General features: G+C 47.5%; 2 protein-coding genes across 6 annotated transcripts in view; both read left to right on the forward strand.

Annotated features, from left to right (window-relative positions):
* LOC112229503 (engulfment and cell motility protein 1-like) overlaps nucleotides 1-27,712 on the forward strand; it is a 224,269-nt gene that overhangs the window by 117,676 nt on the left and 78,881 nt on the right. For all 5 annotated transcript variants that reach the window (XM_042310106.1, XM_042310110.1, XM_042310107.1 and 2 more), the window contains 2 exons: nucleotides 1,099-1,203; nucleotides 2,311-2,419. In XM_042310106.1, coding sequence (XP_042166040.1) covers nucleotides 1,099-1,203; nucleotides 2,311-2,419 — 214 coding nt within the window. The remainder of the gene's footprint in view (nucleotides 1-1,098; nucleotides 1,204-2,310; nucleotides 2,420-27,712) is intronic.
* On the forward strand, nucleotides 4,450-18,626 carry LOC121841534 (SAC3 domain-containing protein 1-like). Its single transcript, XM_042310588.1, has 2 exons — nucleotides 4,450-4,467; nucleotides 15,561-18,626. Exons 1-2 carry the CDS (start codon nucleotides 4,450-4,452, stop codon nucleotides 16,473-16,475), a joined length of 933 nt encoding a protein of 310 aa, XP_042166522.1. The 3' UTR covers nucleotides 16,476-18,626.

Raw genomic sequence — 27,712 nt, forward strand, 5'->3', positions numbered from 1 at the left:
TCTCCTCTCTTTCTCTCCTCTCTCCTCTCTGCTCTCTTTCCTCTCTTTCCTCTCTCTCCTCTCTCTCTCTCTCTCCTCTCTCTCCTCTCTCTCTCTCTCTCTCCTCTCTCTGCTCTCTTTAATCTCTCTCCTCTCTCTCCTCTCTCTGCTCTCTTTCCTCTCTCTCTCTCTGCTCTCTTTCCCCCTCTCTCTCTCTCTCTCTCCTCTCTCTCCTCTCTCTCTCTCTCTCTCTCTCTCCTCTCTCTGCTCTCTTTCCTCTCTCTCTCCTCTCTCTCTCTGCTCTCTTTCCCCTCTCTCTTTCCTCTCTCTCCTCTCTACCTCTCTCTCTCCTCTCTCTCTCTCTCTCTCTCTCTCTCTCCTCTCTGCTCTCTTTCCTCTCTCTCTCTCTGCTCTCTCTCTGCTCTCTCTCTTTCCTCTCTCCTCTCTACCTCTCTCTCTCTCTCTCTCCTCTCTCTGCTCTCTTTCCTCTCTCTCTCCTCTCTCTCTCTGCTCTCTTTCCCCTCTCTCTTTCCTCTCTTTCCTCTCTCTCCTCTCTACCTCTCTCTCTCCTCTCTCTCTCTCTCTCTCTCTCTCCTCTCTGCTCTCTTTCCTCTCTCTCTCTCTGCTCTCTCTCTGCTCTCTCTCTTTCCTCTCTCTCCTCTCTACCTCTCTCTCTCCTCTCTCACTGTCTCTCTCTGCCCTCTCTTCCCTCTCTCTCTACCTCTCTCTGTCTCTCTCTGCCCTCTCTTTCCTCTCTACCTCTCTCTGTCTCTCTCTGCCCTCTCTCTCTCTCTACCTCTCTCTCCTCTCTCTCTCTCTCTCTCTCCTCTCTGCTCTCTTTCCTCTCTCTCTCTGCTCTCTCTCTGCTCTCTCTCTTTCCTCTCTCTCCTCTCTACCTCTCTCTCTCCTCTCTCACTGTCTCTCTCTACCTCTCTCTGTCTCTCTCTGCCCTCTCTTTCCTCTCTACCTCTCTCTGTCTCTCTCTGCCCTCTCTTTCCTCTCTTTACCTCTCTTTCTCCTCTCTCTCTCTGCTCTCTCTCTTTCCTCTATCTCCTCTCTGCCTCTCACTCTCCTCTCTCACTCCTCTCTCTCTTTCTCTCTCTCTCATATATATATTAGAACCATGTGAACCCTGCTATGGACTTCACTCAGATTCCTCCTGGGATGCTGGCTCTGGATAACATGCTGTACTTCGCCAGACACCACCAGGATGCCTACATCAGGGTTAGTAGCTCTAACATACACACAGGCACACACACGCGCACACAATTCCTTTTGGTTTCCTTAGAGTCCATTACTTTGTGTCTAGTGTTCCTCTGCAGTGCCTTCTGCCGACCTAAACTCTCCACATCACACACACACACACACACACACACACACACACACACACACACACACACACTGTCTAAACACACACTCTCACTCCCTGGCCCGTCCCTCACTCCATAGATTCACTGGGCTCTGACCAAACAGTCTGTCTGATTAAACACAATGCCAATATGTAGCCTTGGAATTCAGTCAAGCCAATACTATAGCATATGGCTATGTCCTCCTAATATAAAACCTAATACACAGGCCGGCCCATCCCTCTCCCCAGCCTGCTGCTGTGACGAAACACGGCCAGCAATTCCCCAAATTAAACTGTCACCACGGTGATGATAAGGATGCTAATGTTTTCCAGTATGGACTTGTCGCTGCGGCAATGTTATAATTGGAGTGGATTTTTGGACGTGGAGAATTGATTTATGAATGAATCACGCTGTGTACAAGTGCACCAGTTAAGGCTCAAACAAGGTTCAAATGGATAGTAGAGGCTTCTGGAATGGTTACGTAGAAGGGAAGACCTCTTGATCTAATAAAGTCAATGTCACATTGAGATTCAAATGTCTTTCAGACTTCACATTTGTGGTAGATAACATTCAGTATAATGTGCTGTACTTAATAATAACTAGAATCTCATCTCTGGATGAATTACGATGGTACCATAGAGATGGGATAATCAACAACAAAAAACTGTTTTTCCCAGTTTTCTGTCCCACTGGTGACCTTCTGCTGTCTCTGCTTTCCCTGTCCTGCTCCGCCTCTCCAAATGAATCATCTTGGTCAACTTTGACTTTAAAGTGTGTGTTTACCTGGATTAATGGGTCATATGGTGGGTCATATGGTTTGGTGGGTCATATGGTTTGAGTTCGTTACCAGCCCTGGTGGAGACGTCTATTTGTGTCTGTCTCTGTGACTGTCCGTCTGCGCCTGGTGGCTGTTAAACACTTTTATGACAAACGTATTTGCAAAAACGTTGGTGGATTGAGTGACTTTCTGTCCCTATTACAGATTGTTCTGGAGAACAGCAGTCGTGAGGACAAGCACGAGTGTCCGTTCGGCCGCAGCAGCATCGAGCTGACCAAGATGCTGTGCGAGACCCTTAAAGTGGGAGAGCTGCGTGAGTCTTTACTGGTGTTAACTATCCTCACCTCATTGTTCCTATTAGATCATATTGTGCTTGTAGGGTCATATTCACTAGGAACAAAACAAACCTAAACTACTTGAAATTGTCCAATAACAGACTTGTTTTTGTAGCTACAGTGCAAAATGTTTTGCTAGGGTGTGCACTAATGAATACAACCCTGATTTACTGACAATGGTGTTCTGTAGATGGTATGGGTGCTGAGCAGTGGAGGCTGGTGAAAAAATCTATAGGAGGATGGACTCATTGTAATGGCAAGAATGGAATTAATGTAACAGAGTCAAACTAGATGCCCATGTGTTTGATACCGTTCCATGAATTCCATTCCAGCCATTACAATGAGCCCGTCCTCTGATAGCTCCTCCCACCAACCTCCTCTGGTGCGGAATACCCGACAATATCTGTGCACAAATGTAAGAATTCAAACTAGGTGATGCACAGAATCTGTTTTTCTATTGGTTAGCCACATTCTGTTGCCCTCTGAATACAAACAATCAACAAAACGCCAAAGAAAGAAACATATAAGTAGCATAGTACCAGGAGGTTTTCTCTATGTTCACATTCTGCCTCATATAAGTAGCATAGTACCAGGAGGTTTTCTCTCTGTTCACATTCTGCCTCATATAAGTAGCATAGTACCAGGAGGTTTTCTCTGTGTTCACATTCTGCCTCATATAAGTAGCATAGTACCAGGAGGTTTTCTCTGTGTTCACATTCTGCCTCATATAAGTAGCATAGTACCAGGAGGTTTTCTCTCTGTTCACATTCTGCCTCATATAAGTAGCATAGTACCAGGAGGTTTTCTCTGTGTTCACATTCTGCCTCATATAAGTAGCATAGTACCAGGAGGTTTTCTCTGTGTTCACATTCTGCCTCATATAAGTAGCATAGTACCAGAAGGTTTTCTCTGTGTTCACATTCTGCCTCATATAAGTAGCATAGTACCAGGAGGTTTTCTCTGTGTTCACATTCTGCCTTAAGATTTCCAAATCTGATTAGTTAGTACTTAGTGCTCCCAATTTTAGCTCCAATAGCTCTCAATACTAAAGTGTGTGAGACTCATCGAGAGCAGCTCTCACCATTGACTTTTAACCCTATTGAGTGTTAGTGGAGGAATGCGATGTGGAGGGCACTTTGATGTACGAGGGTTAAAAGCATCATGGCTGTCTGTTTTCACATTAAGCCCAGCCATTCAGACAGAGAAATAACCTCCAGAGCATTTTTTACCGTGAACTCTGTCTCCTGCAGTGAAGATAAAAGGAGCCATTATACTTTGTAATTGTGCTGGAGTTCATCAATTAGTGACGAAGTAAGTAGGCTTCAAGTGCGCCCTATTCCACCTCCTAATAGACTATCTCTCTCTGGGACTGGCACTGCCCAGGGGGAGAAGAGCTGGGCACTCTCCTTATTGCATCATATAGGGCCGAATAGGAGCCCTATCTGCTAACTCCATTTTAGTGGGATGGGAAGGTTGTAAATGTAGCCTACCTAAATAAGTTAAAGCTAGATTTAGAAGTGATGCCTATACGGCTTTAAGAAAAAGATAGCACTTTTTGTATGGAACTGTGATGCATTGAAGAACTGATTAACACGTATGGTTAGGAAATACATTTTCTCTCTGAGTCTGCATTCGTATCCAAAACCTTTGCAATTAAAATCAAACCCTGAAGCCTATAGCCTATCTCTGATTTCCTTTTGGTATTCATGTCAGCTTTGACCGTGACTCTCATGTATGGTTCTGGCTAGTCTGTGATAGCACTCTAACTCCAGTACCCATCATGCTCTGGAGCAGGGGTTCCCAACTCCGGTCCTCCAGTACCCCCACACTATATATTTTTGTTGTGGCCCTAGGCAAGCACACCTGATTCAACTAATCATCAAGCCCTCCATGAGATGAATCGGGTGTTTTTGTCCAGGACTACAACAAAGTGTTAAGGGGAACTGGAGGACTGGAGTTGGGAAAACACTGCTTATAGGGAATAGGGCCACCATTAATATTGATGACCATGGAAGGGTCAGACACGGTATGCACTATGCCACAGTGTGTAGCAGGGTTGAGAGTCAATTCCATTTCAAGTCAGTCATTTCAGGAGGTCAATGGCAATTTTCAATTGATTAATAGATTTTCAATCATATCAGTTGAAAACTGCCATTCATCTTCAATGAGGAGCTTTATCCAATCCCTAAATGTAATTCAGTTAGCTGTGTATTGAGGGGTTAGGCAGTGACCCCAAAGCCCCTAGGCGTGACCCTACCCTCTCTCTCCTTCTGTCTGGAGATAGGCTCCAATGGTCTGTGTCTGACAGGCCAATTTGTCCGCCCCCCCCCATCACTGTTTTCCTGTCTGTCCCCCATCACTGTTTTCCCACCTAACACACACACACACTGTCTGTCTTCTTGCCCCCTTCTCTCACTGTCTGTCCCTTGCCCCCTTCTCTCACTGTCTGTCCCCTTGCCCCCTTCTCTCACTGTCTGTCCACCTGCCCCCCTCACTGTCTGTCCCCCTGCCCCTTTTCTCTCACTGTCTGTCCACCTGCCCCCCTCACTGTCTGTCCCCTGCCCCTTTTCTCTCACTCTGTCCCCTTGCCCCCTTCTCTCACTGTCTGTCCCCTTGCCCCCTTCTCTCACTGTCTGTCCCCTGCCCCTTTTCTCTCACTGTCTGTCCACCTGTCCCCCCTCACTGTCTGTCCCCCTGCCCCTTTTCTCTCACTCTGTCCCTTGCCCCCTTCTCTCACTGTCTGTCCACCTGCCCCTTTTTCTCTCACTGTCTGTCCACCTGCCCCCCTCACTGTCTGTCCCCTGCCCCTTTTCTCTCACTGTCTGTCCCCTTGCCCCCTTCTCTCACTGTCTGTCCCCCTGCCCCTTTTCTCTCACTGTCTGTCCACCTGCCCCCCTCTCACTGTCTGTCCACCTGCCCCCCTCACTGTCTGTCCCTTGCCCCCTTCTCTCACTGTCTGTCCACCTGCCCCCTCTCACTGTCTGTCCACCTGCCCCCCTCACTGTCTGTCCCCTTGCCCCCTTCTCTCACTGTCTGTCTACCTGCCCCCCTCTCACTGTCTGTCCACCTGCCCCCTCACTGTCTGTCCCCTTGCCCCCTTCTCTCACTGTCTGTCCACCTGTCCCCCCTCACTGTCTGTCCCCCTTTTTTTTCTCTCACTCTGTCCCTTGCCCCCTTCTCTCACTGTCTGTCCACCTGCCCCTTTTCTCTCACTGTCTGTCCACCTGCCCCCCTCACTGTCTGTCCCCCTGCCCCTTTTCTCTCACTGTCTGTCCCCTTGCCCCCTTCTCTCACTGTCTGTCCCCTGCCCCTTTTCTCTCACTGTCTGTCCACCTGCCCCCCCTCACTGTCTGTCCCCTGCCCCTTTTCTCTCACTGTCTGTCCCCTGCCCCTTTTCTCTCACTGTCTGTCCACCTGTCCCCCCTCACTGTCTGTCCCCCTGCCCCTTTTCTCTCACTCTGTCCCCTTGCCCCCTTCTCTCACTGTCTGTCCACCTGCCCCTTTTCTCTCACTGTCTGTCCACCTGCCCCCCTCACTGTCTGTCCCCCTGCCCCTTTTCTCTCACTGTCTGTCCCCTTGCCCCCTTCTCTCACTGTCTGTCCCCCTGCCCCTTTTCTCTCACTGTCTGTCCACCTGCCCCCCTCACTGTCTGTCCACCTGCCCCCCTCACTGTCTGTCCCCTTGCCCCCTTCTCTCACTGTCTGTCCACCTGCCCCCCTCTCACTGTCTGTCCACCTGCCCCCCTCACTGTCTGTCCCCTTGCCCCTTCTCTCACTGTCTGTCCACCTGTCCCCCTCACTGTCTGTCCCCCTGCCCCTTTTCTCTCACTCTGTCCCCTTGCCCCCTTCTCTCACTGTCTGTCCACCTGCCCCTTTTCTCTCACTGTCTGTCCACCTGCCCCCCCCCTCACTGTCTGTCCCCCTGCCCCTTTTCTCTCACTGTCTGTCCCCTTGCCCCCTTCTCTCACTGTCTGTCCCCTGCCCTTTTTCTCTCACTGTCTGTCCACCTGCCCCCCTCACTGTCTGTCCCCCTGCCCTTTTCTCTCACTGTCTGTCCCCCTGCCCCTTTTTTCTCACTCTGTCCTCATGCCCCCTTCACTGTCTCTCCTGCCCCCTTCTCTCACTCTGTCCCCATGCCCCCATCTCTCACTGTCTGTCCACCTGCCCCCCTCACTGACTGTCCCCATGCCCCCCTCTCTGTCTCCCCAGGCATTTACAGTAAAGCATTTTATTAGTAACAAGATGACAACATAGAATTTAGCATCATGTCTTGATTCAAAGTCTTAATGCAAACCAACAAAGAGAAGCATAGCACTTTAAAGAGTCATTATGACACTTGGAGTTGCAGTCTGTATAACTCAACAGAGCATCCAAGCATATCGACGTTTGGGGGAAATGGAAAAATGTAGTTTTAACATTCACAAATCAAAGTTATTATAGGAAAGGAGGGAGGACAGGATAGGTAAAGGTCGTTAGATAAATTCATTCTGAGCCGTGCCCTGCAGCCCTTTAAATGATTTAAAAGTGCAAGGGCAGAGAAACTGACGCAACCCTCCACTCAGACACCAAAGCTTCATTAAATGAACTCGGAAATGGAAGCAGTGGCATAGTTCTTCATTAAATAGTAATGGTCTGCCTTTAAAAAAACCATAATAATATGAAAAAACGAAACCCCCGGTGTTAGAGTGGAGGAGAAAGTAGTGTTCAAAGCTCTCTCTCTTCACACATCCATTTGCTGGATAAAAATAGAAAGACGATAAGGAATTCATCTCGGCGCCAACCGTAACAATTTTTTTCTTGGATCATTTACTTTAGTTTGCCGCTTTGAAATGCCAATAAACCTCTGGTGGGCCTTGGACTTCTTAATTCCCCATCTACCCAGACAAATCACACACAACAGGATTCTGGGAATGCTTGGGGGATCTTTTGGCCTTTCTAGTCAAATTTCTGTATCCCTCCACTATCCACTCTATCCCTCCACTATCCACTCTATCCCTCCACTATCCCCTCTATATCGCCACTATCCACTCTATCCCTCCACTATCCACTCTATCCCTCCACTATCCACTCTATCCCTCCACTATCCCCTCTATATCGCCACTATCCCCTCTATCCCTCCACTATCCACTCTATCCCTCCACTATCCACTCTATCCCTCCACTATCCACTCTATCCTCCACTATCCACTCTATCCCTCCACTATCCACTCTATCCCTCCACTATCCCCTCTATATCGCCACTATCCACTCTATCCCTCCACTATCCACTCTATCCCTCCACTATCCACTCTATCCCTCCACTATCCACTCTATCCCACTATCCACTCTATCCCTCCACTATCCCTCTATATCTCCACTATCCCTCCACTATCCACTCTATCCCTCCACTATCCACTCTATCCCACTATCCCCTCTATCTCAACTATCCCTCCACTATCCACTCTATCCCTCCACTATCCACTCTATATCTCCACTATCCACTCTATATCTCCACTATCCCTCCACTATCCACTCTATCCCTCCACTATCCACTCTATCCCACTATCCCCTCTATATCTCCACTATCCCTCCACTATCCACTCTATCCCTCCAATATCACCTCTATCCTTCCACTATCCACACTATTGCTTCTGAAGCTAAGCAGGGTTGGTCCTGGTCAGTCCTTGGATGGGAGACCAGATGTTGCTGGAAGTGGTGTTGGAGGGCCAGTAGGAGGCACTATCCCTCCACTATCCCCTCTATCCCTCCACTATCCCCTCTATCCCTCCACTATCCACTCTATCCCTCCACTATCCACTCTACATCTCCACTATCCCTCCACTATCCCACTATCCCCTCTATATCTCCACTATCCCCTCTATATGGGGCGGCAGGTTAGCCTAGTGGTTAGAGCGTTGGACTAGTAACCGAAAGGTTGCAAGTTCGAATCCCCGAGCTGACAAGGTACAAATCTGTCGATCTGCCCCTGAACAGGCAGTTAACCCACTGTTCCTAGGCCGTCATTGAAAATAAGAATTTGTTCTTAACTGACTTGTAGAACAGCATATTGACTGCATGACAACTCATGTAGGAAGAACTTTATGTACATTCAACTAGTAAAATAAAGGTAAAATTAAATTTAAAAAATGAAAAAATAAAAAAATATTTCCACTATCCTCTCTATCTCCACTATCCCCTCTATATCTCCACTATCCCCTCTATATCTCCACTATCCACTCTATGCACTCTACCCCCCCTATATCTCCACTATCACTACCCTATCCACTCTATCCCTCCACTATCGCCTCTATCCCCTCTATATCTCCACTATCCCCTTTATCCCTCCACTATCCACTCTATCCCTCCACTATCCACTATATCCCTCCACAATCCACTATCCTCTATCCCCCCCCACTATCCCTCTATCCCCCACTATCCCTCTATCCCTCCACTATCCCTCTATCCCTCCACTATCCACTCTATCCTCCACTATCCCTCTATCTCCACTATCCCCTTTATCCCTCCACTATCCCCTCTATCCCTCCACTATCCAGTCTATCCCTCCACTATCCACTCTATCCCACCACTATCCCCTCTATCCCTCCACTATCCCTCCACTATCCACTCTATCCCTCCACTATCCACTCTATCCCTCCACTATCCACTCTATCCCTCCACTATCCACTCTATCCCTCCACTATCCCCTCTATCCCCCCACTATCCACTCTATCCCTCCACTATCCACTCTATCCCTCCACTATGCACTCTATCCCTCCACTATGCACTCTATCCCTCCACTATCCCCTCTACATCTCAACTATCCCCCCTCTATCCCTCCACTATCCACTCTATCCCTCCACTATATCCCCTCTATCCCTCTACTATCCCCACTATCCCTCCACTATCCCTCCACTATCCCCTCTATCCCTTCACTATCACTCCACTATCCCCTCTATCCCTCCACTATCCCTCGATATCTCCACTATCCCCTCGAAATCTCACTATCCCTCCACTACCCTCTATCCCTCCACTATCCCCCTATATCTCCACTATCCCTCCACTATCGCTACCCTATCCACTCTATCCCTCCACTATCCACTCTATCCCTCCACTATCCCTCTATCCCTCCACTATCCCTCTATATCTCCACTATCCCTCCACTATCCCTCTATCCCTCCACTATCCCTCCACTATCCACTCTATCCCTCCACTATCCACTCTATCCCTCCACTATCCCCTCTATCCCCCACTATCCACTCTATCCCCCCACTATCCACTCTATCCCTCCACTATCCACTCTATCCCTCCACTATGCACTCTATCCCTTCACTATGCACTCTATCCTCCACTATCCCTCTACATCTCAACTATCCCCCCACTATCCCTCTATCCCTCCACTATCCACTCTATCCCTCCACTATATCCCCTCTATCCCTCTACTATCCCCACTATCCCTCCACTATCCCTCCACTATCCCCTCTATCCCTTCACTAGCACTCCACTATCCCCTCGATATCTCCACTATCCCCTCGAAATCTCCACTATCCCTCCACTACCCCTCTATCCCTCCACTATCCCCCCTATATCTCCACTATCCCTCCACTATCGCTACCCTATCCACTCTATCCCTCCACTATCCACTCTATCCCTCCACTATCCCCTCTATCCCTCCACTATCCCCTCTATATCTCCACTATCCCTCCACTATCCCTCTATCCCTCCACTGTCCCCCTATATCTCCACTATCCCTCCACTACCACTACCCTATCCACTCTATCCCTCCACTATCCCCTCTATCCCTCCACTATCGCCTCTGTCCCTCCACTATCCCCACTATCCCTCCAATATCCTCTACTATCCCCTCTATCCCTCCACTATCCCCTCTATATCTCCACTATCCCTCCACTATCCCTCTATCCCTCCACTATCCCCTCTATATCTCCACTATCCCTCCACTATCCCACTATCCCTCCACTATCCCTATATCCCTCCACTATCCCCCTATATCTCCACTATCCTCTCTATCTCCACTATCCACTCTATCCCTCCACTATCCACTCTATCCCTCCACTATACCCTCTATCCCTCCACTATCACCTCTATCCCTCCACTATCCCTCTATATCTCCACTATCCACTCTATGCACTCTATCCTTCCACTATCTCTCTATCCCTCCACTATCCCCCTATATCTCCACTATCCCTCCACTATCCCTCCACTATCACTACCCTATCCACTCTATCCCTCCACTATCCACTCTATCCCTCCACTATCCCTCTATCCCTCCACTATCCCTCTATCCCTCCACTATCCCTCTATCCCTCCACTATCCACTCTATCCCTCCACTATCCCTCTATCCCTCTACTATCCCCACTATCCCTCTATCCCTCCACTATCCCTCTATCCCTCCACTATCCCCTCTATCCCTCCACTATCCCCGCTATCCTCCACTATCCACTCTATCCCTCTACTATCCCCTTTATCCCTCCACTATCCCCTCTATCCCTCCATCCCTCCACTATCCCCTCTATCCCTCCACTATCCCCTCTATCCCTCCACTATCCCCTCTATCCCTCCACTATCCCCTCTATCCCTCCACTATCCCTCCTACATCCTTCCACTATCCACTCTATCCCTCCAATATCCTCTCTATCCCTCCACTATCCACTCTATCCCTCCACTATCTCCACTGTCCCTCCACTATCCATCTACTATCCCCACTATCCCTCCAATATCCCTCTACTATCCCCTCTATCCCTCCACTATCCCCCCTATATCTCCACTATCCCTCCACTATCGCTACCCTATCCACTCTATCCCTCCACTATCCACTCTATCCCTCCACTATCCCCTCTATCCCTCCACTATCCCCTCTATCCCTCTACTATCCCCACTATCCCCTCTATCCTCTACTATCCCCTCTATCCCTCCACTATCCCTCCACTATCCCTCTATCCCTCCACTATCCCCTCTATCCCTCCACTATCCACTCTATCCCTCCACTATCCACTCTATATCTCCACTATCCCCTCTATATCTCCACTATCCCTCCACTATCCCTCTATCCCTCCACTGTCCCCCTATATCTCCACTATCCCTCCACTACCACTACCCTATCCACTCTATCCCTCCACTATCCCCTCTATCCCTCCACTATCGCCTCTGTCCCTCCACTATCCCCACTATCCCTCCAATATCCCTCTACTATCCCTCTATCCCTCCACTATCCCCTCTATCCCTCCACTATCCCTCTATATCTCCACTATCCCTCCACTATCCCTCTATCCCTCCACTATCCCCTCTATATCTCCACTATCCCTCCACTATCCCACTATCCCTCCACTATCCCTATATCCCTCCACTATCCCCCCTATATCTCCACTATCCTCTCTATCTCCACTATCCACTCTATCCCTCCACTATCCACTCTATCCCTCCACTATACCCTCTATCCCTCCACTATCACCTCTATCCCTCCACTATCCCCTCTATATCTCCACTATCCACTCTATGCACTCTATCCTTCCACTATCTCTCTATCCCTCCACTATCCCCCCCTATATCTCCACTATCCCTCCACTATCCCTCCACTATCACTACCCTATCCACTCTATCCCTCCACTATCCACTCTATCCCTCCACTATCCCCTCTATCCCTCCACTATCCCCTCTATCCCTCCACTATCCCTCTATCCCTCCACTATCCACTCTATCCCTCCACTATCCCTCTATCCCTCTACTATCCCCACTATCCCCTCTATCCCTCCACTATCCCTCTATCCCTCCACTATCCCCTCTATCCCTCCACTATCCCTCTATCCCTCCACTATCAACTCTATCCTCTACTATCCCCTTTATCCCTCCACTATCCCCTCTATCCCTCCATCCCTCCACTATCCCTCTATCCTCCACTATCCCTCTATCCCTCCACTATCCCCTCTATCCCTCCACTATCCCTCTATCCCTCCTACATCCTTCCACTATCCACTCTATCCCTCCAATATCCTCTCTATCCCTCCACTATCCACTCTATCCCTCCACTATCTCCACTGTCCCTCCACTATCCATCTACTATCCCCACTATCCCTCCAATATCCCTCTACTATCCCCTCTATCCCTCCACTATCCCCTCTATCCCTCCACTATCCCCTCTATATCTCCACTATCCCTCCACTATCCCTCTATATCTCCACTATCCCTCCACTATCCCTCTCCTCCACTATCCCTCTATATCTTCACTATCCCTCCACTATCCCACTATCCCTCCACTATCCCTATATCCCTCCACAATCCCCTCTATATCTCACTATCCCTCTATCCCTCCACTATCCCCTCTGTCCCTCCTCTATCCCTCCACTATCCACTCTATCCCTCCACTATCCACTCTATCCCTCCACTATCCCCTCTATCCCTCCACTATCCCCTCCATTTCTCCACTATCCCTCTATCCCTCCACTATCCCTCTATCCCTCCACTATCCCTCTATTCCTCTACTACCGCTCCACTATCCCGTCCCACTGTTTTATAGAGAAATTTCCCCAAAGTGCACTACTTTTGACCAGGATCCATAGGGCACTCGTCAAGTGCACTAGAGGGAATAGGGTCTCATTTGAGACACATCCCATGGTGTATACCTTGAGGTCATTGTAGCCTACTAACCTTTAAATAGGGTGCTGTGTCTTAAATTTCTCCCTCTTACACAACAACAACAGAGCAGATTGCTGGATCAGAGATGCAGTCTGAAAGACGCAGGGCAATGTGGAACATACACAGGTCAACAGATCGGTTTGAAAAAAAGGTTTCTGTTTCCCCGGGAACGTAGGCGAGCGGACGGCGGCAGGCAGCAGCGGTGGCACTCTGCATTCCACTTGAACTTTTCAGTTCGACCCAAGGTTCAATAACCGCCACAGCCGCAACCATAAATAGATACTGTTTTGACATTTCCCTGGTTTGTATTTATATATTTTTATGCAGAAGTGGGAAGAGAGGGCTGGGAGTGGAGAGGAATGGAGGGGGCTTGTTTGTGCGATCTGCCTGGCTGGCTGTGTGTGTGTCACAGTGCTGCTTGGCTCTGCGCATTAATCATGTCCCCGTCCAGTTGTCCTGAGTCCCCTCCCATCTGACACCCCTCCACCCCCCTTCCTCTCCAACAGCCCACTGCAGAGCTTAAAAGATTTATCGTCTCCAGCCCAGCATGTTTCCCCAGAACAGGCTCACTCATTCATTCACTCACTGGGCAGGTCTCAGGCTTACCATGTCCTTCTGCATACCTGTCTCTAGGCAGGGATGCTGCTATCCAAATCTGTGATGTCAGGTTTGTCTGACTGTTTGGAATTGAGTGATGTCATGAGCTGTTACCTGTGGGAGGTTGTTGTTCCCTCCGAGGCTCCTCTCTGCTGTGGCGGACGATCAACATTTTCTGAAGATTTACAGTGACTACGTTTTCCACTCTGATCTAAAGTGACTTGACAGGTGAAGGAAATACGATCTAATCCCATCCACTCTATAATATATGCCATTTAGCAGATGATTTTATCCAAAGCCACTTAGTCATGCGTGCATACGCTTTACGTTTGAGTGGCACTTATGAGTAGGACCAGAGTTTTTCCTTACTATGTTAAATGTCTATAAGAAACACTGGGTCTTAGTTATAGCCCACAACTATAGCACCAGGAAATTCCTGGTAAGGTCACGCAGTGAGGAAAACTCCTGGAGATGGATAATGAATGGAAGGCGACAGGGTAAAGAACTCCACTTTACACTTTTGAGATGGAGCCCATCTACAATGAGTATAGATAGCTCTTCCCTGGGCTGAAAACAAGCAGCCATTTGAGAAAACAGCGAGCACATACACAAGCATGGGTTGCTCCTACCGACTGCTAATGCAGTGAAATCAAGTACAAAATCAAATAAGACAGGAAAGGCTTGTTCTCAGATTCCTCTCCTACTGTGTGCTCACTCCTCCGCTCGGTTAACCAAACACGCAGACAAAAGGCTTGATGTAGATTAGATGCATTGTAATGATGAGATTGCTCCGACGTCTGTTTTTGTGCAGAGTTTTTCGGGGCAGGAAATAGATGATTGTTTGCTTTGTGTGTGTGTGTGACAGAAGAAGAATCCGAGTTTGTTTGTTATGTCCGGCGGCAGCTCTAGGAAGTATAATGTAAGAGATGTGTTTTTATTTGCATAAGCATAATTCAATTTCTCTGTGCCTCTGTATTTGGGAGAGCTTTGTCTCATAAGGAATGCATGTGGGTTTATTTACAGAATAAGAATAATGTCTTTTCTTTGGCTACTTCTCTCTGTATTGGACAGGGCTGTGTGATTTAGAATGGATGTGTGTGTTCCTTCATGTAGGAGTAATTAGATGTATTTTCACGTCTGTATTCCAGCAGAGCTGTCAGGTGTGGAGTAATTAGATGTACACTACCGTTCAAAAGTTTGGGGTCACTTAGAAATGTCCTTGTTTTTGAAAGAAAAGCACATTTGTTGGCCATTAAAATAACATCAAATGGATCAGAAACACAGTGTAGACATTGTTAATGTTGTAAATGACTAATGCAGTTGTAAATGGCTGACTTTTAATGGAATATCTACATGGGCGAGAGGCACATTATCAGCAACCATCACTCCTGTGTTCCAATGGCACGTTGTGTTAGTTAATCCAAGTTTATCATTTTAAAAGGCTAAATGATCATTAGGAAACCATTTTGCAATTATGTTAGCACAGCTGAAAACTGTTGTGCCAGAAACAAAGAACGTTCTTCTGAAACTCATCAGTCTATTCTTGTTCTGAGAAATGAAGGCTATTCCATGTGAGAAATTGCCAAGAAACTGAAGATCTCGTACAACGCTGTGTACTACTCCCTTCACAGAACAGCGCAAACTGGCTCTAACCAGAATAGAAAGAGCAGTGGGAGGCCCCGGTGCACAACAGACACCTCACAAGTCTTCAACCGGCAGCTTCATTAAATAATACCCGCAAAACACCAGTCTCAACATCGATAGTGAAGAGGCGAATCCGTGATGCTGGCCTTCAAATCAAATTTATTTATATAGCCCTTCGTACATCAGCTGATATCTCAAAGTGCTGTACAGAAACCCAGCCTAAAACCCCAAACAGCAAGCAATGCAGGTGTAGAAGCACATCCTCAGGGGTGTCTGCCTGTCTATGTGCCCTATCCGCGAGTTGCAGGACAGGGAGGCCCAGAACTTACTGCACCGATTTGAGGTGTTGTCGGGTACTGAGCTGGAACGCTGGCCCAGGGCTGACCCCCCAGGAGTGGTAAAGGAGTATGCTAGACCTGCAGCAGGGAAGGACTCCACTCGACCTAGTGACCTGCGACCACCAGCTGTGCTGCTAAAGACGGTGTTCTACCTCGTCGACAACATCGCTGCCTCCCCCACACTGCGTCCATGGACCGAGGTGTATGATTTTGTCTTTGACCGGCTGCGCAGTGTGAGACAGGATATGATCATCCAGAGGGTGTCTGGTGCTGACTGTGTGGCTGTGCTGGAGAGGACAGTCCGCTTCCTGATCTACGCCTCCTACCGGCTGTGTGGGGAGCCCCTGCGCCTTTACGACCCCCGCATCAATGACACCCACCTGCAGGAGAGCCTCAGCTGGCTGCTGGAATGCTACACCAGTGGAAAGCACCCCAACCAGGAGGAGTTCCAGGCACTCGGTCTCCTCTACAACCTGGGTTCAAGCCGTGCCACACAGCACACCATGGAGCTGCCAGAGCGGATACGCTCCTCTCCTGTCATGCATCTGGCCCTGTCAGTGAGCCGGGCCTTCATGGAACGCAACCCTGTACAACTCCTCCGATTGGCCCACAGTCTGGACTTCCTGCAGAGCTGTGCCCTGCACCGGCACCTAGAGACCTGTCGCAGAGAGGCTGCTGATCTACAGCCTTCAATGCAGAGTTCCTCTATCCAGTGTCTGTGTTCTTTTGCCCATCTTAATCTTTCCTTTTTATTGGCCAGTCCGAGAGATGGCTTTTTCTTTGCAACTCTGCCTTTCTTGACCACACATGTTAAAATATTTAAGCCCTGATGTTTAAAGTTTCAAATGTAATTGCCATAATCCAATAAATCCAACAGAAATCTTACTCACTGGAGTTCTCACATTAAAAACAGCCAGCTGTGCTGATGACAATGGGAACGGAAACATTTATTTTACCTTAATAGTGCACTACTTTTCACCCTGAGCCCTGCGGTCCCTGGTCAAAAGTAGTGCTATACAGTATGTAGGGAATAGGGTGCGATTTGGGGCACAGTCCACCTGTCCTGACCTGTATGGCCCTACAGTTAGGCAAGGTCTGATGTGAAGAGATTTGTCCAGCATGGGAGAGAACTCACACTCAGCTGACCCATTGGCTGGAAGGAAACCAAGGCTCTCTGACCAAGCCAGTGTCTTGGCATCCTCTTGCCAGTCTTGACAGGACACTGACTGACCCTGACATTGACTGGCCCTGAAAGGTGTTGCTGACGCTGCATCTCACAAACACACACACTTACGCACGTGTACACACACACACACACACACACACACACACACACACACACACACACACACACTGATACACATAGACACACACTTCGCTCTCCCCTACACACACACTCTCTTTGTCGCAGGTGGATGTCCAGGCCTGCTGGCATGGTAATTAGTGAGGATGACATCTTTCCATGTGTTTTCATCATGCTGGTTCTCTCGCTCCAAGGTGACTCTCCTCTCTGTGTTCGTCCTCTTGTTTGTCCTTCCCCTCTCTCCTTCCATCCCTCCCTCCTGCCCCCTCACATTCATCTCACTGAGCTCAGACAGATGTCAGGAAGGCTCTCTGCCCACTGGTCACTCACACACTCTCTCTCTCCCTTTCTCTCCCTTTCTCTGTCTCTGTCTCTCTCTCTCTCTCTCTCTCTCTCTCTCTCTCTCTCTCTCTCTCTCTCTCTGTCTCTGTCTCTCTGTCTCTCTCTCTGTCTTGGTCTCGCTCTCTGTCTCGCCCTCTCTCTCACACAGACCTCATACATAATTTATATTACAAACAATCTTATCTGCTCTGATGCTCTCTCCCTTTCTCTCTCTCCCTGTCTGTCTGTAGTCTGAGCTCTAATCAGTTATATGGCCAGAAGAGCGTCAATGTTCTCAAGCCTTCATGTCCCGCCTGTCAATGAAACACAAGTCTCCTAGATTACAGCGAACTTTGACCTCCAGGGCCCAGACTACCCAGTCACAGCTGAGGATAGATAGGAGCTGGGGGGTGGCATCTGACTATCCCAGAGCATGCGTAACCCCTGGGGAACAGAATGATGTGGTGAAGTGATTGGTGTCTGACTGCCAAGTGAGTATTTTGCGACCTTACCTTTGCTGTTGAAACGGAGAGAAACTTACTTCCATGAAAGGCTAACTCCACCTCCATGGGGAAGTTGACTGTCCTTTGGTGGTTAGTAAGGTACGCGTTGGGGCCACACACACACACACACACAGACAGAGGAATGGGATGGGCCAGATGGTGTGTACCCCTACTCAGGCCAATGACTCACCCTGCTAACCCCCTCCATCTGTCTGGGGCCCTCAGGGGGACGTGTCCTGTTCCTGTCCACTCACTGGCCTATGATGTCATGCTGCCTGTGATATAACCACACCATGATGCAATGACTCCTACTGACTCCAAGCTCTTCTCTGTCCTGGCACCCCAATGGTGGAACCAGCTTCCCCCTGAAGCTAGGACAGCAGAGTCCCTGCCCATCTTCAGAAAACATTTGAAACTCTACCTCTTCAAAGATTCAGAGTATCTTAAATAATCCCTCAGCAGTCCCACTCGCTCTACCTCCTCACCTTATATCAGGACCCCAATATCCTAACAATTCACCAATGACCTGACAATGTTGGAAAATAGCATTTTTGAAAAGTCAGGACTTTTTTCATGTCCTGAATTTGTTCAAATGCTATTTTAAGCTTAAGGGTTAGGTTGATGGTTTTGGTGTTAAGGTTAGGGTGAAGGTGAAGGTTAGGTAAGGGGACAAAAACTGTTACCCACAAGTAGTACAGGGTGCACGGGCACATAGACAATTACCTCACTCATTTTATGAACCTCTAGCTAAAACCAAGGTACTATTTTAATACTTGGTAAAAAATAGATGAAGTGGTCCCAGAAAGCTCAATTCCAACAAGAATAAAGGGTAGTCCCCTGTAATATGTGGTCACTAAATGTCATAACAAATTCTTATTTTCAATGACTGCCTAGGAACAGTGGGTTAACTGCCTGTTCAGGGGCAGAATGACAGATTGGTACCTTGTCAGCTCGGGGGTTTGAACTTGCAACCTTCCGGTTACTAGTCCAACGCTCTAACCACTAGGCTACCCTGCCGCTCTAACCACTAGGCTACCTGTCTGTTTCTCCCCCCAGTTGTCTGTTTAGTGCAGTGTCCCCCTGTTGTCTATTTAGTGCAGTCTCCCCCAGTTGTCTGTTTACTCCAGTGTCCCCCAGTTGTCTGTTTAGTGCAGTGTCCCCCAGTTGTCTGTTTAGTGCAGTGTCTCCCCAGTTGTCTGTTTAGTGCAGTGTCCCCCTGTTGCTTGTTTAGTGCAGTCTCCCCCAGTTGTCTGTTTACTCCAGTGTCCCCCAGTTGTCTGTTTAGTGCAGTGTCTCCCCAGTTGTCTGTTTAGTGCAGTGTCCCCCCCCAGTTGTCTGTTTAGTGCAGTGTCCCCCTGTTGTCTGTTTAGTGCAGTGTCCCTCCAGTTGTCTGTTTAGTGCAGTGTCCCCCAGTTGTCTGTTTAGTGCAGTGTCCCCCAGTTGTCTGTTTAGTGCAGTGTCCCCCAGTTGTCTGTTTAGTGCAGTGTCCCTCCTATAGTCTATTTAGTGCAGTCTCCCCCAGTTGTCTGTTTAGTGCAGTGTCTCCCCAGTTGTCTGTTTAGTGCAGTGCCCTCCTAATTGTCTGATTAGTGCAGTGTCTCCCCAGTTGTCTGTTTAGTGCAGTGCCCTCCTAATTGTCTGTTTAGTGCAATGTCCTCCCAGTTGTCTGTTTAACACTGTTTAGTGCAGTGTCCCCCCAGTTCTCTGTTTAGTGCAGTGTCCCCCAGTTCTCTGTTTAGTGCAGTGTCCCCCAGTTGTCTATTTAGTGCAGTGTCCCCCAGTTGTCTATTTAGTGCAGTCTCCCCCAGTTGTCTGTTTAGTGCAGTGTCCCCCAGTTGTCTGTTTAGTGCAGTGTCCCCCAGTTGTCTGTTTAGTGCAGTGTCCCCCAGTTGTCTATTTAGTGCAGTGTCACCCCAGTTGTCTATTTAGTGCAGTCTCCCCCAGTTGTCTGTTTACTCCAGTGTCCCCCAGTTGTCTGTTTAGTGCAGTGTCTCCCCAGTTGTCTGTTTAGTGCAGTTTCCCCCCCCAGTTGTCTGTTTAGTGCAGTGTCCTTCCAGTTGTCTGTTTAGTGCAGTGTCCCCCAGTTGTCTGTTTAGTGCAGTGTCCCCCAGTTGTCTGTTTAGTGCAGTGTCCCCCAGTTGTCTGTTTAGTGCAGTGTCCCTCCTATAGTCTATTTAGTGCAGTCTCCCCCAGTTGTCTGTTTAGTGCAGTGTCTCCCCAGTTGTCTGTTTAGTGCAGTGCCCTCCTAATTGTCTGTTTAGTGCAATGTCCTCCCAGTTGTCTGTTTAACACTGTTTAGTGCAGTGTCCCCCAGTTGTCTGTTTAGTGCAGTGTCCCCCAGTTCTCTGTTTAGTGCAGTGTCCCCCAGTTGTCTGTTTAGTGCAGTGTCCCCCAGTTGTCTATTTAGTGCAGTGTCCCCCAGTTGTCTATTTAGTGCAGTCTCCCCAGTTGTCTGTTTAGTGCAGTGTCTCCCCAGTTGTCTGTTTAGTGCAGTGTCCCCCCAGTTGTCTGTTTAGTGCAGTGTCCCCCAGTTGTCTGTTTAGTGCAGTGTCCCCCAGTTGTCTATTTCGTGAGGTGTCCCCCTGTTGTTTGTTTAGCGCAGTCTCCCCCAGTTGTCTGTTTAGTGCAGTGTCCCCCTGTTGTCTATTTAGTGCAGTCTCCCCCAGTTGTCTGTTTACTCCAGTGTCCCCCAGTTGTCTATTTAGTGAGGTGTCCCCCTGTTGTTTGTTTAGTGCAGTCTCCCCCAGTTGTCTGTTTAGTGCAGTGTCCCCCAGTTGTCTATTTAGTGCAGTCTCCCCCAGTTGTCTGTTTAGTGCAGTGTCTCCCCAGTTGTCTGTTTAGTGCAGTGTCCCCCCAGTTGTCTGTTTAGTGCAGTGTCTCCCCAGTTGTCTGTATAGTGCAGTGTCCCCCAGTTGTTTGTTTACTCCAGTGTCCCCCAGTTGTCTGTTTAGTGCAGTGTCTCCCCAGTTGTCTGTTTAGTGCAGTGTCCCCCCAGTTGTCTGTTTAGTGCAGTGTCCCCCTGTTGTCTGTTTAGTGCAGTGTCCCTCCAGTTGTCTGTTTAGTGCAGTGTCCCCCAGTTGTCTGTTTAGTGCAGTGTCCCCCAGTTGTCTGTTTAGTGCAGTGTCCCCCAGTTGTCTGTTTAGTGCAGTGTCCCTCCTATAGTCTATTTAGTGCAGTCTCCCCCAGTTGTCTGTTTAGTGCAGTGTCTCCCCAGTTGTCTTAGTGCAGTGCCCTCCTAATTGTCTGATTAGTGCAGTGTCTCCCCAGTTGTCTGTTTAGTGCAGTGCCCTCCTAATTGTCTGTTTAGTGCAATGCCCTCCCAATTGTCTGTTTAACACTGTTTAGTGCAGTGTCCCCCCCCAGTTCTCTGTTTAGTGCAGTGTCCCCCAGTTCTCTGTTTAGTGCAGTGTCCCCCAGTTGTCTATTTAGTGCAGTGTCCCCCAGTTGTCTATTTAGTGCAGTCTCCCCCAGTTGTCTGTTTAGTGCAGTGTCCCCCAGTTGTCTGTTTAGTGCAGTGTCCCCCAGTTGTCTGTTTAGTGCAGTGTCCCCCAGTTGTCTATTTAGTGCAGTGTCCCCCAGTTGTCTATTTAGTGCAGTGTCCCCCAGTTGTCTATTTAGTGCAGTCTCCCCAGTTGTCTGTTTACTCCAGTGTCCCCCAGTTGTCTGTTTAGTGCAGTGTCCCCCAGTTGTCTATTTAGTGCAGTGTCCCCCTGTTGTTTGTTTAGTGCAGTCTCCCCCAGTTGTCTGTTTAGTGCAGTGTCCCCCTGTTGTCTATTTAGTGCAGTCTCAAATCAAATCAAATTTTATTTGTCACATACACATGGTTAGCAGATGTTAATGCGAGTGTTGTCTATTGTCCCCCAGTTGTCTATTTAGTGCAGTCTCCCCCAGTTGTTGTCTATTGTCCCCCAGTTGTCTATTTAGTGCAGTGTCCCCCAGTTGTCTGTTTAGTGCAGTGTCCCCCAGTTGTCTGTTTAGTGCAGTGTCCCCCAGTTGTCTATTTAGTGCAGTCTCCCCCAGTTGTCTGTTTAGTGCAGTGTCCCCCAGTTGTTTGTTTAGTGCAGTGTCCCCCTGTTGTCTGTTTAGTGCAGTGTCCCCCCTGTTGTCTGTTTAGTGCAGTGCCCTCCTAATTGTCTGATTAATGCAGTGTCTCCCCAGTTGTCTGTTTAGTGCAGTGCCCTCCTAATTGTCTGTTTATTGCAGTGTCCACCCAGTTGTCTGTTTAGTGCAGTGTCCTCCCAGTTGTCTGTTTAACACTGTTTAGTGCAGTGTTCCCCCAGTTGTCTGTTTAGGTGCCATATTCCCCCCAGTCTGATAAGGTGCCATATATGATCTGTATCAGGGGCTCCCTGACCTTCCTTTAATTTTTATTGTATTTTATTTAACCTTTATTTAACCAGATAGGCCAGTTGAGAACAAGTTCTCATTTTCAACTGCAATCTGGCCAAGATAAAGCAAAGCAGTGCGACACAAACAACAACACAGAGTTACACATGGAATAATAAACACTGGAGTAATAAACACTGGAGGGAGATAAGGCAATAAATAGCCCATAGTGGCAAAATAATTACAATTTAGCAGTTAAACACTGGAGTGATAGATGTGCAGAAGATTAATGTGCAAGTAGAGATACTGGGGTGCAAAGGAGCTATAAAAAAAATGACAATATGGGGATGAGGTAGTTGGGTGGGCTATCTACAGATGGGCTATGTACAGGTGCAATAATCTGTAAGCTGCTCTGACAGCTGATGCTTAAAGTTAGTGAGGGAGATATAAGTCTCCAGCTTCAGTGATTTTTGCAATTCGTTCCAGTCAATGGCAGCAGAAAACTGTAAGGAAAGGAGGCTAAAAGAGGAATTGGTTTGTGGGTGACCAGTGAAATAGACTTTCTGGAGTGCGTGCTACGGGTGGGTGCTGCTATGGTGACCAGTGAGCTGAGATAAGGCAGGGCTTTACCTAGCATAGACTAATAGATGACCTGGAGCCAGTGGGTTTTGCGACGAATATGAAGTGAGGGCCAGCCAACAAGAGCATACAGGTCGCAGTGGTGGGTAGTATATGAGGCTTTGGTGACAAAACGGATGGCACTGTGATAGACTGCATCCAATTTGCTGAGTAGAGTGTTGGGGGCTATTTTGTGACATCGCCAAAGTCAGGGATCGATAGGATAGTCAGTTTTACGAGGGTATGTTTGGCAGCATGAGTGAAGGAGGCTTTGTTTCAAAATAGGAAGCCGATTCTAGATTTAATTTTGGATTGGAGATGCTTAATGTGAGTCTGGAGGGAGAGTTTACAGTCTAACCAGACACCTAGGTATTTGTAGTTGTCCACATATACTAAATCAGAACAGTCCTTTAACTGGGAGTACATGATCTGTTTCGGGAGGTGTCAGTTGGTGTATTATAGTAGTGGGGATGCTGCTTATGTTGGCCTCCTCCAGCTTGCTGGTGTTGGTGCACCTGTCATCCCAACTGATCCAAAGTGTTTTTCATAAGGATCTTTGGCGGTGGAAGGATTTTTGGCGGTGTAAGGATCTTTGGCGGTGTAAGGATCTTTGGCGGTGTAAGGGTCTTTGGCGGTGTAAGGATCTTTGGCGGTGTAAGGATCTTTGGCGGTGTAAGGATCTTTGGCGGTGTAAGGGTCTTTGGCGGTGTAAGGGTCTTTGGCGGTGTAAGGGTCTTTGGCGGTGTAAGGATCTTTGGCGGTGTAAGGATCTTTGGCGGTGTAAGGATCTTTGGCGGTGTAAGGATCTTTGGCGGTGTAAGGGTCTTTGGAGGTGTAAGGATTTTTGGTGGTCCATGTTTCAGCTCCTTATAGCAGCACACACACATGTCCAGACCGTATTAATGCTCAGCAGGGGTCACATGAGCCAATTGCTCTCTCAGATCATGCCCGTGACTCACGTTGTTGTCCCCCTGAGGGGTCCTAGACAGATAGAAGGGGTTGTGTCCTGTTCCTGTCCACTCACTGGCCTATGATGTTGAGTTGTGATATAACCATGCCAGGATGCAATGATCTCAGATTAAGGTCATGTTCAGCCTAATGAATTTGGGCCAAAGAAAATAGGAGAGTGTTTGGGCTTTAATACAAGTATTTCAATCCCTGTACATCCTCTGTCTGTGTGCCAAGGAGTCTACCGATGTCCCAGGATATTTAGGTCTGTGGGATTTAAACTTTATATTTACAAATAACGGTTTTCCATTCTGTCTGTATATGCAAAGGTTATTATCAGTTCACATTTGTAGCTCACCATAGATGTTTAGATGCTGCTAGTCATGTGTAGAACGGCCCAGATTTAATTCTCTCTCACTTCAATGATTTGTTCAGCATGGGAGCATTATTTGTCAGATTCAAAATGCAGATTTTTCGAATTTGTACAAGTAAATCAGTAACCATTCGGGAGAAGTTAACCTTGGAGTAACAGTAATAATACAACGTGAAAGAAAAAACGCTTCTCTGCATGGAGACGAAGTTCAGGTTGTTCAGATGCTATGATCATGCTATTACCACGCTATGACCACGTTATGAACATGTTATGACAATTCAAGCATATGTCACCTCAGGTATGGCCATGCACTATTGAAGGCAATTGGAGGCAGGCTGTATCATTACTGAATGTTCAGATAGATAAGCATTGTGTAGAACACATGATTTTCTGTCAGATGGAATAGGGAATGAATCGTGTCGGCTCTATTCATTCTATTTCTATCTGCAACATTTAGAATCTGTTTTTTGTTTTCAGGACGGCAGCTCTGTAGCCATTCTTGCCCAGTGTAGTGAGACCCACCCGTTCCTGTCTCACTGAAAGTCCAAAGCGAGTCTGACATTTAATTCCCCGTCACCTCCACACCTCCTTCCCCCGATCACCCTGCTCGGCCCATCAGTAAAACCCCCCAGAGCAGCAGTCATCCCTCACCTTCTCACCCCCCTCCCACTCTGTCCAACGGGGGAAACAGCTGCATTGAGTCAGCTTTTTTTCCATCCTCCATCCCTCCATCACCTGATTGAATCCCTTTTATGCAGGCTGTGTCCTCCTGTCGAGTAAGCAGACAGTGTTGCATGTTTTGGCTTTACTCTTCACCTACCTGACTGACTTACCGGTAATGGCACCATTCATTCTCCGGGAATCGGGACAATCCACATTCACATCACTCCAAATCAGGGCCCCGACCAGCCCCACAGCCCATTCCACATCACTCCAAATCAGGGCCCCACCCGGTCCGACCAGCCCCTTCCACATCACTCCAAATCAAGGCCCACCCGGTCTGACCAGCCCCAGAGCCCCTGTGGGAATCATTCATAATGTCCCGAAGTTTCCAATTCCACCGTTGTCGATGCAATTCCGTCTCCCCTGTTGGAGGCAGGGCGCCCTGCTGTGATGCTTAGAGACTCTGTAAATGGTTGCTCCACTCAGAGACCTTTACCTTAAAGCAGCTCCTCAATCAGCTCTCAAAGACAGAGAAAGAGGAGTGTGTACTGTCGTTCATAAAGACCTTTTACCAATCATTACACCCTGGGTTATTGCTGTGGGGACCCGTTCATGAAGCTCTGGTCTCCATGGTGATTTCAAAGCTTCGAAAGCATTAAATGCTAATAAACAGAAGCGTCAGACAGCTAAAATAGTCCTATAGGAGTCCTCGCCACTATCAGTGGCTAATGAAATAGCTTGAAGCCATTTTTTTCCCTTCGGTTAATAAGGTGTAACTGTGGCAAAATTGCTGATGTATTTAGATGCACTGAGCTTAGAAACCAGATTTCTCTCTCAGTGGGAAGTTTATGATGAATTCAGTAACCCAATAAATGCACAGTGATTTCTCCATCCCAGTGTCTGTAAAACAGTCTAATGGAGTTCCCTCGGGAAACGGTTAGATTAGCTCTCTGGCCACACCATTCACAAAGCACTTGGCGGAGGACAGGTGGAGAAAAGAGGTGGGAAAGGGTTAGGAAAACGAGGGAGAAATGAGGGAGAAATTCCCTTTAATCTCCACATGAAGCTCCTCCCCCATCAGACTCCGGCAGTATTCAGAGACTTCATTTGCATCTCAAATGGCACCCTATTCCCCATGGTGCACTACTTTTGACCAGGGCCCATTGTCAAAAGTAGTGCGCTGTATAGGGAGAAGGGTGTAATTTGGGATGTAGACATCATCCTGTCACACAGTAGAAGACAGCTATGTGTTTGTGTTCTAGGTGTGTCTGGTGGAAGTGTTAACAAATGGAAAAAGCCCATGGTATGGCTAATTTGAAAATGTTCCATTGTGAACTGTGATGGACGTGGGTGTCTGTTGGCAGGCAGGCTAGGGAACCCAGTCCCTCAAGAATAACCAGGGGTATTTATTTCTGAAGAGAAAGCTGCCATCTGATCTGACACATGCAACCAGACAAGGGACTGGAGATAAATGTGAAATATAACTGAATGAACCAAACCCTCCTGTCCCATTTAAAGAACATGGTCCTTCCGTCCTCTCTGTGTGTGTGGGAGACTAGGAATATGGAGAACAGAGGGTCCAGTCCTATTGGCTTAGAAATGCACAGTTGAGTTCCTCTGCCTTGAGGCTCTTATTGTCACAGAAGGAGAAGTGGTGTCATGAACCGTGACTATACACATACACATGCACACACACACACACACACACACACTACCCATGGCTGTACATGCCCAAACTGTGTAGGAATGAGTCAGTCACTCATGTTGCTATTGAGTGAGTTTCCTTATGAAACCCAGACATAAAAACACCATTCTTTTGGGGATTTTCACAATGTAATCTATAGAATGATCCTAGAGGGAGGAAGGATTGTTGACATATATTTGACAGGTATCTAAAAGAATAATTGAGAAATAATTGATCAAAGTTGGCATATTTCTGACATTTTACCAAGGCCTCCTTTTAGACTACATAATGTTTCATCTGTAGATGCTACAAAGCATCAACAAAACAATCGTATGAAACGTTACTGCTTGATCTCTAATATGACTAGTGTTTTTATCGGGGGAAAAGTTCATATATCTATGAATATTGAAATATATAAACATGAACATTGAAAATATACAATTTTTGATTTGTCAATTTTTTTTATATATATATATATATATATTTTTTTTTGGAACATAATATAGTCTACGTGCTAATGAAAATTCCAGATTGGAATCTCTGTTACTTTTAGAATGGATTCAAAATGGTCACCCTCTGCTTAGGGCTGGGCGATATTGCCTAAAAATCTGTTGTACAATTGAAGGTCAAACACACATTACCTTTTTAAACATTCAGCAATAATCTAATGAATTCAGGGCTTGTGAAATTAAACATAGGCTGTTATACCTACAAGCCTTCCAAAACCACTAATAATTAAGTTATTTTGTCAAAATAGTTTAACCTGCTTTTTTTTTTTACACAAGCCCACGTGCACATGCCCACGTTCTAGTGAGTAGCCAGCTAATCTTATAGGAATCTTTCTATTTCAAGTTTTGCCAACTTGGATCTATTTGCTAGCTAACAAGGCAGAACAGTTCTTTCTGTCTATCTCCAACTGTTTGAACAGCGTACAAGCCTGTCTACTTCGTTCAGATGTTTAAATCAAGTGGCCCCACCTTATTTCTCAGAGTGAAAACTAGTTGCCAATTCCTTATATAATTGTGTTTTATACTTATTGCACATTTATAAAACACAGACTAGACGGCTAGTATAACCGTCTTTGGCTAAAATGCTTCTAGCAGTACATGGTACCGCAATGCCACACGTGACAAACTGAGCCTTTTAGTAGTGTCTGCTCTGCATGCAATTTGAGTAGTTGAGACATAAAAAGAGTGTCGTTAGAAAGGTTATGTTAGTATTTGTAATCGGTTAACTTCTCTATTATAGTAAAATAATGTTTCGGTGTCCATATGACCGATTCTGTTGGACCAAGTCTCAAATACAAATAGTGGGTTGAAACCGCTTGT

The sequence above is a fragment of the Oncorhynchus tshawytscha genome, linkage group LG31 (genome assembly GCF_018296145.1).
Source record: "Oncorhynchus tshawytscha isolate Ot180627B linkage group LG31, Otsh_v2.0, whole genome shotgun sequence".
NCBI lineage: Eukaryota > Metazoa > Chordata > Actinopteri > Salmoniformes > Salmonidae > Oncorhynchus > Oncorhynchus tshawytscha.